The sequence below is a fragment of the Chelonus insularis genome, unplaced genomic scaffold (genome assembly GCF_013357705.1).
Source record: "Chelonus insularis isolate UGA/USDA-ARS -01 unplaced genomic scaffold, ASM1335770v1 contig_339_pilon, whole genome shotgun sequence".
Taxonomy (NCBI): domain Eukaryota; kingdom Metazoa; phylum Arthropoda; class Insecta; order Hymenoptera; family Braconidae; genus Chelonus; species Chelonus insularis.
Window position 1 is genome coordinate 56,688 of NW_023276505.1, and position 11,621 is coordinate 68,308.

Consider the following 11,621-nt stretch of genomic DNA (forward strand, 5'->3'; position numbering starts at 1 on the left):
TCTACTTTTTTATCTTCCACCAATATTGACTGAGTGATTTAGCTGACATGAATGACCAGAATAAATCCTATCACTGAAAATGCTTGAAACTTTTCAGTTCGCATTTAATAAATTATAATATTTATTCATAACTACAAATATTTTTCAGTAAAAAATTAATTAACAAATTTTTTAAATTTTTAGTATGGTGAAATCGACTGCTGGCAAATGGAATGTCCTCCTATAACATGTAGCAATCCAGTAACAGAAGATGGAGATTGTTGTCCACGTTGTGAAGATGATCCGTGTGCGAGAGAAACCCACACAAATAGTACTTCATTATCATCATCAAGTCATCCACAACCATGCAGTTATGCTGGTATAATTCATGAAAGCGGTAGCGCCTGGCAGGACCCGCACGATAAATGCACCACGTGCGAGTGCAAGGTAAGGGATTTCATACAACTGAAGATTTCTTCAAAATTGACGGTTACATCTTGGTACCTTCATTAGCCTTCAAGCGTATCAAGACCACAAATAAATAGTTTTTTAGCAGTGTAGAGACAAAGAAAAATAATTAATAGTAGTAAAAAGTTCAATTTTTACTGAATAAAAATGATCAATTTCTTTGTCTCGAGTATGACTGTTTTATCAAGATCATTATTGTATTTGGGTAAAGAGAACAAGGTCAGTAAACGAAGTATATTGCCTTCGCTTGACCTAAATATCGCTCAAAGCGCTCAAAAGTGTAGAATTGTTAAAAAAGAAATGTTTAATTATCCATTGTTATTATTATTATATTTTATTTGATGGTAAAATTTATTTTAGCATAAAATGCAAAGCGCAATGCTGAGCGGCAAGCAGTCTCAATGCTTCATAAATAAAGAACAGATACACAACATGAATATTCATACACACGACATAATCAAACATTAAATTCATTCAAATATTTTTTGTAATTTATTTAATTCATCAAATCAGTAGGTAATCCTCGTTCGTAAGCGATAGAATTATCTATTGTTTTATGCCAATTATCCATTAGTTATTAATTATAATAAATATGTTTTGTTGATTATATACTCTCGATATTAAATCGAAGCTGTGGCTGTGCGCTAACTTATTATAATTATTTGATTAATTATTTTATTAACGCTAGTGCAACATTATAAATTGTTTGTATGATAAAACTAATATGTAAACCATAATCTCTAGACTAACCGTACAGGGGCGTTCCCAAGCCAATCAGATCAATGTCTTTTAGGTTTTTTTTTCACATTATATTGATGCAAATTATTATCTTTCAGTTGTAATGAATTTGTGATAAAATATAAAATATAGTTTATTAAAAAAAGTTTTTAAAAATACTTGTATCAATAAAATGTTAAAATAATTGTTTCAAAATACATATACAATATTTAAATAAATATGCTGACGTGCTTTGACTAGGCTTGTTCTTGATTGTTAATATTAATATCAACATTAATACTGATATTATGATCGAGATCACGATCGCACGTGCTTTGGGTCGGCCCTGCATGGATCTATTCAGTGCTACTGATTAATTTTTTTTGCGGATCCAATCAGACTGTTTTATTTTTTGCTCTATTGTTTTCATACTGCCCTAGATATTTTTTTGAGATTTGAATTGAATGTTAAATAAATAATAACTTAACCTCATATATTAACACAACTAATTATTGTTAGCCTCTAATATTAGACTTTTAGTTGAGTAAAGACTGGCATTAGTTGAAAATATTAGAAAAAAGAATAGAAGCAATCGAATAAAACGGTTGGATGCTTCCGCGTGAATGAATAATCCTGAACATGCTAACCCGACCATATTGCCCGTGAAAACTAACCGACTAACTAGCCTAACGATGGGTATCCTTGCAGGTGCCGTACTGCGCCCAATTGGTGAGCAATAGCGCGTGTTGTGTGCATCGGTAATCACATCACTTCTATCTCACCTATATCTCTTCTAACTGCCTATTTATCTAATTCTACTAGATGCTAATCAAGCTCGAGTATTTTTATGCCGGTCTGCTTGCTTATTGCTCCTGCAATATGTCTCATTTTAAATAGTCTATCATTTTTATCTATTTTATTTTTAATCACTTCATATATAAATCTGAGTTCAATAACGATCAAAATAATTATTCAAATATCATTATAGTAAAAATTATCAGTAATTTTGCACGTTTCCAATCACATCGTTGTAATTTTAATCTTTACGATTCACCGTGCACGTTGATTAACTATTTTATTAATAACTTTTTTCAATGACCTCCGGGTCCAATAACGCACGAGGAGACACCTACATATTCAAGATTTTTGCACATTCACACCGTTTTTTTAATAAATTATATATATATATATATATATATATACATATATATTTGTTTCGATTGATGTTTATTTAAACACTCGAGCCTGTTTTGCACACACCTCTTCTGCATACATACAATAGAAGCACCAGGGCTCTTTATCCCTATGGTGATATAATTATCAGTTGAAACAATATTTATTTTTACTATGAAAAAATTTGTTAATTAAAATTTACTATTTTTCTCGGCATTTATTCAACCTAGTTAGTGAATACTATTTTCTAGTTCAAATATTATGCTAAATCTTAACTTACTTAATTATTAATCACTGATAAAAATAATAAATTATATTAATTATATTTATTATTCATGAAAAATTATTATTTATTTTATTTGAATTCATATTAAAAGATTATTAAATGTTGCATAGAAGTAATTGTTAATGATAAAAAAATAAATTGTTGATATTGTTAAACTGATAATTATCACTAAATTGTAGTAATAGTTTAGATTTTCACAGTAAAATTAAAAACATACTATGGGAATTCATTGTTTTGTTCCCCAATTTTTATCGTTATTATTCTTATTGTTAATTATTACCATACCGAGCATGTCATTATTATTTGAAAAGTTGTTAATTAAAATAACGTAATTAATGAGACAATTTCACAATGGAATAATGCAAAAGGAGTCAACGGAAGCAGGACCATCAGATCATGGAAAATTCTTGAAGGTCTGTCTCTCAAAATGACTCTCTACTTTCGAAATGCCATTAAAACACCAATTATTTTTAACGAAACAATGAATCACATAATATGTCAATACATACTTACAATTTAATCTACACGATTTTTCTGTTTAAAGGAAATTTTAATTTTTTTCTTAACAATCAATTAGTCAGTTTATGTTTTCACCAATTTATTTGTTAATTTTTTTTTTTTATTAAATTTAATCAATTTTTATTTATTTTTAAATCAACTAATTTTACTTATTAAAACAATTAAATCACAAAAATTTCCTTTAGTGCAGAAAATAGCGCGGATTAATGGAATATTTTTACTTGCTAATAATGTATTTGATTCCTCACAGGACGGTCAATTATGCTGTAGTTACGATTACGGTTGTGCTGGTGATGTTGGAGTTCAGCAGCAGCAACAGCGCACAACCGCTATTAGCAAGTTTGATCTTGCTTCTATGTCAAGCAATCCGAGCACTTCGAGCGAAAATCTCGCTTCACCGGAAGCAGCAGTATCAACGATTGGATCATCATTTAGTGCTGGTACACTGTCAGAATCAAGTGAAGACAGCATCAATGAATATTCCACAATGGATTCACGAGTTGATAAGCTTGTGTATTCAGAAACATCATCATCAACGCCGAATTTGGCAAAGACTTCGTTGCCCCCACGAAAGCGCAGCGATCCCGAGATTAATGGCTTTGAGCAGCCACACAATATCGCGAGGAAACTCAGCTCTTTCTCCAAGGCACAGTCGATTCGTCGGAGCCAGACTGGCAGCCGCACCTTGGTGGCGATATCCCCGAATAAAGATACAAGAAAAAATTCTTTGTCTATGGGAAAACGAAATAACATGGTTAGATCCAATTATTTGGCATCCCCTCAACTCGTCGGAAGTAACGACGCCACTTGAACAATCACTTGATAGTCGCGTCGATGTATCGACGAGTTAGATGGATAACAAGGACACGAGTTAAGGCATTCCAAGGATTAAGAATCAAGTGTTGCATCTCAACTTCAAGCGGCCTTGCAACTAATGTGCACGAAAGAAGAATTTGAGAAAATAAAGAGAAAAGTAATGGTGATTTTTCGATGACAAGGAAGATCATTTTTTTATGAATCTCACAATGATATTGATAATGACGATGATGATAATTGATGATGTTAATGATGAATTTCTTATTTATAATTCTTTTTTATTGGATTAATAATCAAGCGTTAATATCTTGAAATATATTTCGTGATACAATGGAAAATTACAAAAGTTCACCAATAAACACAAGCACATTGTCGTACACGAAAGTTGAAATTCTAATAACAAATAAAAAAAAATTACATTAAATATCAGAGTACGTGCATTTGTACAGTACTTATTATTATGATTACAATTATTACTATTATTATTATTACAATTATTATTATTATTATTATGATAACATACTTTAATTTAATATCTTTTCGTTGATTACCTCAACTAAGAACAGAAGAGTTACTTATAACATTGACAGGGAATACGATCGTTACATCGGCGGTGCACAGGACAAATGTAATTTGGATTGAATTTTTGCAAGTTGATTTTGATACTCATATTTTAATAAACCACATAGCAAATGAATAAATAAATATAATAATAGAATAATAAATCAATAACTTAACGAATCATTATCAATTATTCATTAAAGGAAACAACAATTTTGTAATTCATAATTTTGTTGTGATTTATTTAAAAATGGAGATTATAGAAATTAAAAATAATAAAAAAAGAGAGATATTATTGATAAATTTATAAATTTTTGTGCCGGCCGATGAACGTGCCGAGCTTCTCCGATTGGTTCCTTGATTGCATTGGTCCTATTCAATCCATCGCGATAATTACGACTACATTCCTCTTTAATTAACAAATAAGTAGGCACTAATGAATGAAATACATATGAGTATAGAAAAAAAATAAAGTAAAAAGAGTAATAAAAGTAAATAAAAGTAAAGAGAATATAAAGTAATGTATGGACTTACGAGCAGTGTGGCTGTCCAGGAATAGGGATATCAAATTAAAATTTAAAAAAAATAATAATTATGTATTATATGGCAATGCGTGGCTCGGAATTTATTGTAGATTATGCAAAATGAAAAATAAAAAATTAAGTGAATGAAATTTCTAAATTAAGATGAAAACTAATAAGTAAAACATCTTTTGCAATATGCAATTATCAGTAATCGTTTGTTACATGTGCAATAATTTTTAATGATAATATACTGCTTGATTTATAATCAACTAATTTATAAAAATGAAAAAAAATTATTGAAAAAAACGTCGAGTTTGATGAGTCATTAAAGTACTATACGAAATAAAGAAACATTGAAAAAGCAAAGACAGCAGCGAGTAGTTAATGTCAGTCATTGTTTAAAGGGTCTCAGGGTCGATCTTGAATGATTTTAATCTATCACGTCGATTCAAATATAGAGATTAAAGTCTTCTTCTAGAGGTATATTTCTAGTCATTCATTTAACAAAATGAGAACCGATACATTATTGTCACGACTGACAATTAAATTATTAAGAATATCGGAGATTAAATATTCATTTTGACTTACTGCAATTAAACTAGACAATATGCGTATGAAAGAGTGAACAGTGAATTTAATAATTTAGAAAATGAATAAAAATCAATTACAAATTAAACGAATAATAATAATTAGTATGAAAGAAGAGATAAAAATTTTCATTTTACTAAAATCATAAATTTTCAAGTATACGGAGCAATTATTGAATATTCCTTCTTCTACGTTAAAGAAAATCCTAAAATAAATAATGATAACAACGATAAAATAATAATAGCAATGAAAAAGTATCGATTTATAATAAATAACAAAGTACATCAAATTCAATAATAAAATTTAAAAAACCAGGTGTGAGAGTTTCTGAGATTTCCATAAATATTGTAATACTTTGTACAAAATAATCGTTCTTTAACACACATTTTGAAGGTCTAAAGCCGAAGAAGATAGCTAAAATATCTTAGCTTGAATATTATTATAAATGCAATAAGAAAAATACGCATCCTTACAAAAAATGTTGCAGTACATTTCAAATCTCCCAATCGTTATGCATTGATCCCATTTATTAACAGCAAAATATTATTAATAAATAAGAATAATGTAAAAATTGTTTCTTGATTAATAAAACAGATAAATAAATGAAATAAATATTATTGAAACCGCTGGACGTGTAAGAATTCTGATATTAAGAAAAAACATTTTAGAAATGCTATAATGGAAGCGCAAAAAGAATTGAATAAAATGATTAATCAATTAATTGAGTAAATTATTGAAAAATCGATAATCCATAGTTACAAAAAATACCAAAAAAACTTTAAAAAAAATATTTGCATTGCATCAAAAACAAAATAATTCATTTTTTCAAATGCGCCGAAAAATATTCAATAAGAAAACTGCTGTTGCTCTAATGTATATAGTTGTGTACGTTAGTTTATCATATATTATAAATAAGCGTAATACAACGCGATATCGGGTTATAAACAATTATTAACGGTATACAATCGAATGAATTAACCTACAAGTCCTGAAAAAATATGGACGTGTCTTTTCTCACGTTTACGAATAGTCTATGACAAATCGTGAACATCCTGTTGAAAAATAAATTCATAAGTTATACTTGGCACAAAAGATTCGTTGATGAATATCATCGTTGACGAGTATCTAACATGTACATTAGATGTATCGCCTATATACAACGGGTTTTTTTCTCGAACACGTTGTTTTTCGTTCATTCGTATAGGCAAATGGGAAATAGGATAGGCGGGTAGATAGGTAGATAGGTAGGTATGTAATAATGGCATGAAGAAATGCCGGGTCACTGAAAAGTCAAAAAAATAAAATTTACTATCATTTGTTACCAATTATTTTCAATTGTATACAATTCTTTAATGTATTTTTATCCAAAATTAAATATATATTTACGATAATTTAAATAATCAAATCCTACATTATACGAAATTGCATAAATTTCGAAAAACAATGATTGAATCAATCATTCTATAAATAAATGATTTATATTATTATAAAGAAATATATTTATTTATGTAAAAAAAAATAATAATGAAAATGTATGATGTAAACGTACTCTGTGTCCTGGCAGTTCATCTAAGCTTCAAGTTATTGATAAAGATAATGATGATAATATAAAAAATAAACAATGGTACTATTAAGTAGAAGATGAAATGAATAAAAAAATATAATTAATAAAATGATACAGAGAAGATGAAAACGATCAACAACAAAAAAAGAAATAAATAAAACTAAAACAGAAGACGATTTTTTTCGTGCATTAAATGGAAGACTTTCTATACGTTTTCCATCGGTTGTTGTACGATCGAATGTTTCTATATGTAACGTGTAAATTATTTACCATAAATAGCTTACGAATTATCAGTAATATTTGTAAAAGGAGTAAGAGTAAGAAAGTCAAGTTGAGGTGGAATATTTCTAGTCAGAAACTAAAAAATAAGAATGAAAAATGAATAAACATGAAAAAATAAAGAAAAAAAACTAAATTAACAATTATCGATATCATCAACTCGGCTGGCTTGCGATTTGATCATTAATAAGATAATTCAAAATGCAAGGAATTTGTCATGAAGTGTAAATGAGAGCACCAAAGTATTGAATATGGCTAAAAAATGCTATATATTTCATCTACTACAAAGTAATTTTGGCATTTTAATAATAAGACTCATTATGTGTAATTAGAAGAGTGAAAAAGAAATACTTGTTTATATAGTTATTGTGAATCATAATCAATATTATTATAATTAACTTTATTAATTAATTACTAGTAATTCGTTAATTAATATTATTTTTATTAGTTTTTATTATATTATAATAATGATAATGAAATAATTATAATTATTATTTTTGCTGAAGCCATATAATATCTTTGTAAATGAGAATCAAGACACTGATAACAACTAGGGAACTTAATAAATTGGAATTCTATTAACACAAATGAATATCAATTAACACTTTAATGGTTGTTCATGAGTATGTCACTTGATAGATAATATTATCAGTTTTTATCAGTAACACTTTGCGCGACTTTTTTTTATTTTGCTTTCCATCGCTATTCATTGTCAGAATTTGCCACTCATGTTTTATATAAATTGTGCCATACGAATCGTATGACCAGTAAAGTATTGATTACCTGATAAATAACTTGATTGTCCACTTTTTCCTTCAATTTGGTAAATATATCATCAGTATTTTAAATATTTTTTATATGAATTAATTATCTTTTTATATTAGACAGTTGAATAACTTTCCATCTCTTATCATCACTAAAATGATAAGAGTTGGAATTAAGTAATTAAAGTTTCGTGATAATAAGAATTAAATTATATTACAAGTATTTTATTTATTCAACAAGTTGATGATTCATCAGTGATTTTGTAATAGAAAAGGTTGGTATATTCGCTAGCATATCTCATCTGATTTTGTATGCACAATGTATTAAAAGATATATTCTTGTAGGTATGTATTAGTTTTAGCTTCTATCTCTGACGGTTAGAGTGGTTGAAGAGGTCACATTAATAACCATGTAACAGAGCGCAAACAAATAAAAAGTCTTCCCAAGTTTACAGTTGATATTTTCCCCAACGCATGGTCTAAGGTCAGGTCTCTGACGTTTTCATTCAGTCCACTAAAGTAGCTAACAGTCAATACAACGCTTGATCGTTGATGACAAAACATCGTTTTCGTCATGAAACCCAAAGATATTAGTCAGTTGACAATAGAAGAATTCAAGACTTTTTTGGACTCGTTTGATACAATCATGACTGATTGTGATGGTAAGACAGAATAAATTCAATAAATAATTTTTAATGATTATACAGTTCATTCAACATTGATTGAATATTTTAATGCACAAACTATCATTCAGGTGTTTTGTGGCTTGGTGAAGTGCCAATTAAAGGAGCATTGGAAGCATTAAAATTACTTGATCGTTTTGGTAAAAAAGTATTATTTGTTTCAAATAATAATACACGTTCGATAGAAGATTATCTACAAAAATTCCAAGTAATAGGATATAAAGCAACTCCGGTAATTCAATGTTACTTTTTTTTTAAATATTATTTTTTATTTACAAATGACAAAATTACGTTTTTATTTTGATTCATTTATGCTGTGTCATCCATCGAAGTGAATATTAGAGCTTTTAATAATTAAGATAACAACTTTAATATAGATAAATTTTAATATGGAATAATTATTGATAATGAATGTAAATTGGTTGGCTAAATTGTTTACAAAAAAAATTTTTTTATACTTTGAATTTTCAATTATGTCGATTTCAAATTTGATAAAGTAGATTCAATAAAGCTATCTTTACTGTTTATAGGACCAAATAATGTTACCTTGTCAAGCAATAGTTTGGTATTTGCATCATATTGGATTTAAAGGAAAAGCTTTTGTAGTGGGATCCAAAGCTTTCATTCAAGCTTTAAGTGATGCTGGTATAGATATTGTACTTGGAGTAAGATAATAATAATTTTGATGATTTGATATTAAAGATAAAATCTAATATTAAATATTAAAGATTAGACTGGGAGATTATGATAAATTTTATGATTTTTTTACAGCCAAAATACGTAGATGAAAACATGGATGTTATCCACAATGCTTTGAGGAGAGAACCAGAGATAAAAGCTGTGATATTCGATTTTGACATAAACTTGAACTGGGTAAAAATGATTCAGGTTGCTGCATTACTCAAAAGAGATGACGTATTATTTTTCACGGGCCCAAGAGACAAAAGACTTCCAATATCTAAGACAATATCACTTATAGGTAAATTCTAAATTCATGACTTTTGAGTAATTAAACATGTTAGATGTAATGATAAGCTTAATGGATAATTAAGATAATAAAAATTCTTTAAAAATAATAAAACTTTACCAGATAATGAATCATACTAAAATTATAAAATTCTAATTGAAGCTTATCAAACTGAACAGCATATATATTCTTATGAATTTTATTGAATCATTACATGTAATTGTTAAATTTTTACAGGACCAGGAAATTTTGTAGATATTCTTATTAATTACACTGGAAGGCAACCGATAGAGTTTGCAAAACCATCAGAAATATTAAAAAAAATTTTAATTAAACGTTATGCCATAAGTAATCCTGAGAGGTGTATCTTTGTTGGTGATTCGTAAGTAATTGTAGTCACTCATGATTTATTAACTTCCCAGTGGGAAGTTATAGTAATGGGTCCGATTTTGCGAATCCCGAATTTTGACATATCTCCACGTTTTAAGGTCCCCAGAGTCGAATACGATCGTTTTCCAGTGGACGTCTGTGTGTGTGTATGTACGTATGTGCGTGTGTGCGTATGTGCGTGTGTGCGTATGTGCGTTCGGAATTATTTTTCGCCTCGATTATCTCGAGATCAATAATTGATATCGATGTGGGACCAATTGCATTCGACGTGTAATTATGTAACTTAGAACTGATTAGATTTTCAGCAGAATCGGTCCAGCCATTTTTTTTGCAGAGCCAAAAAACTAGCAAAAATGGAAAATGACCTGAATTTCTCAATTTATAAATTATATCATTTTTTAGACAAAATTTCGAAATCTTTAAAAAAATATGAATATTAAATGATTAGAATACTTGTATGAAAATATGGTGACAATATTTAATCGAAAAAAAAAATTTTAAAAAACAAAATCAGAAATGAAAGAATTTTAAACTCGTGTCAGGATTGAGAAAACAGCATTAAAGACGCTATAATAGTCAATAATAATTGTCAATAATATGGAATTGTGTTCATAACAATTGAACATATATGAGTACTTTTAACGCACAATTTTTTATTTTACTGAAATAAAGTAACTAACCATATCAAATGAATAAAAACAGACTCATTTCGTTTATAATAATTCCATTTGTTATAGAGGATGGAAACGGGTTCTATTCGAATTGTTTTTTCATTTTTTCCACTGGGAAGTTGGTCGTGTGGACCTTTCGGGTCGCACCCAGACCACTGCAGAGCACTGATATTTTTATGTTGTAATATGTATTCGGCTATAAATTTAAATTAATTTGTAACTTGTTAATTTCAGATTGGTAGCAGATATGAAATTTGCTGAACTCTGTGGTTTTCAAAAATTTTGGGTTAGTTCAGGTGCTGATAATTTAGAATCAATTAATGATTGTGAAGTAATACCTGATTACTATTTACCTAACTTAGGGATGCTGCTACCTCTAGTGCAACGTTTAATTGATTGCGAAGCCCAAGATAACAATTTTTCTAAATCTTAGATTAGTATCATAATCTAATAAGTGTTGAAAAATTATTGTATGAATGAGTTATTAAGCTACTGTAATTAAATAGTTTTGGAATCAAAGTATTATAAAAATATTTTGACAGATCTGAAAAAATTGTATGACATAATTGAGTATCAATAATCAAAAAATTAAGTTTAACAATAGATAGTGGACCAAATCATGTAAATAATTTATTCGATTGAAAAATAAATTAATATTTATTGTTGTATTAT

At 28.3% G+C, this 11,621-nt stretch overlaps 2 protein-coding genes across 12 annotated transcripts in view; both read left to right on the top strand.

Annotated features, from left to right (window-relative positions):
* The window catches only part of LOC118066308 (protein kinase C-binding protein NELL1-like), a 43,895-nt gene extending 36,056 nt beyond the window's left edge, over positions 1-7,839 (top strand). For 2 of the 4 annotated variants that reach the window (XM_035082246.1, XM_035082248.1), the window contains 3 exons: positions 184-426; positions 1,873-1,893; positions 3,393-7,839. In XM_035082246.1, coding sequence (XP_034938137.1) covers positions 184-426; positions 1,873-1,893; positions 3,393-3,953 — 825 coding nt within the window. In that variant the 3' untranslated portion in view covers positions 3,954-7,839. Of the gene's footprint in view, positions 1-183; positions 427-1,872; positions 2,003-3,392 lie in introns of those variants that run through there. The other 2 variants (XM_035082247.1, XM_035082250.1) reach the window with 2 other exon arrangements.
* A 338-nt stretch (positions 7,840-8,177) lies between these two features.
* On the top strand, positions 8,178-11,565 carry LOC118066334 (phosphoglycolate phosphatase 1A, chloroplastic-like). 8 transcript variants are annotated; one of them, XM_035082295.1, is made up of 9 exons: positions 8,178-8,297; positions 8,359-8,513; positions 8,687-8,900; positions 8,993-9,153; positions 9,452-9,586; positions 9,693-9,900; positions 10,126-10,270; positions 11,184-11,235; positions 11,312-11,565. In XM_035082295.1, the coding sequence occupies exons 3-9, from the start codon at positions 8,813-8,815 to the stop codon at positions 11,327-11,329; spliced, it is 807 nt and encodes a 268-aa protein (XP_034938186.1). In that variant the 5' UTR covers positions 8,178-8,297; positions 8,359-8,513; positions 8,687-8,812; the 3' UTR covers positions 11,330-11,565. The 8 variants fall into 8 exon arrangements, with proteins under 8 accessions (XP_034938186.1, XP_034938180.1, XP_034938178.1 ...); XM_035082289.1 differs by having other exon boundaries at positions 8,179-8,297; positions 8,584-8,900; positions 11,184-11,565; XM_035082287.1 differs by having other exon boundaries at positions 8,179-8,297; positions 11,184-11,565.
* The last annotated feature ends 56 nt before the right edge of the window (positions 11,566-11,621 follow it).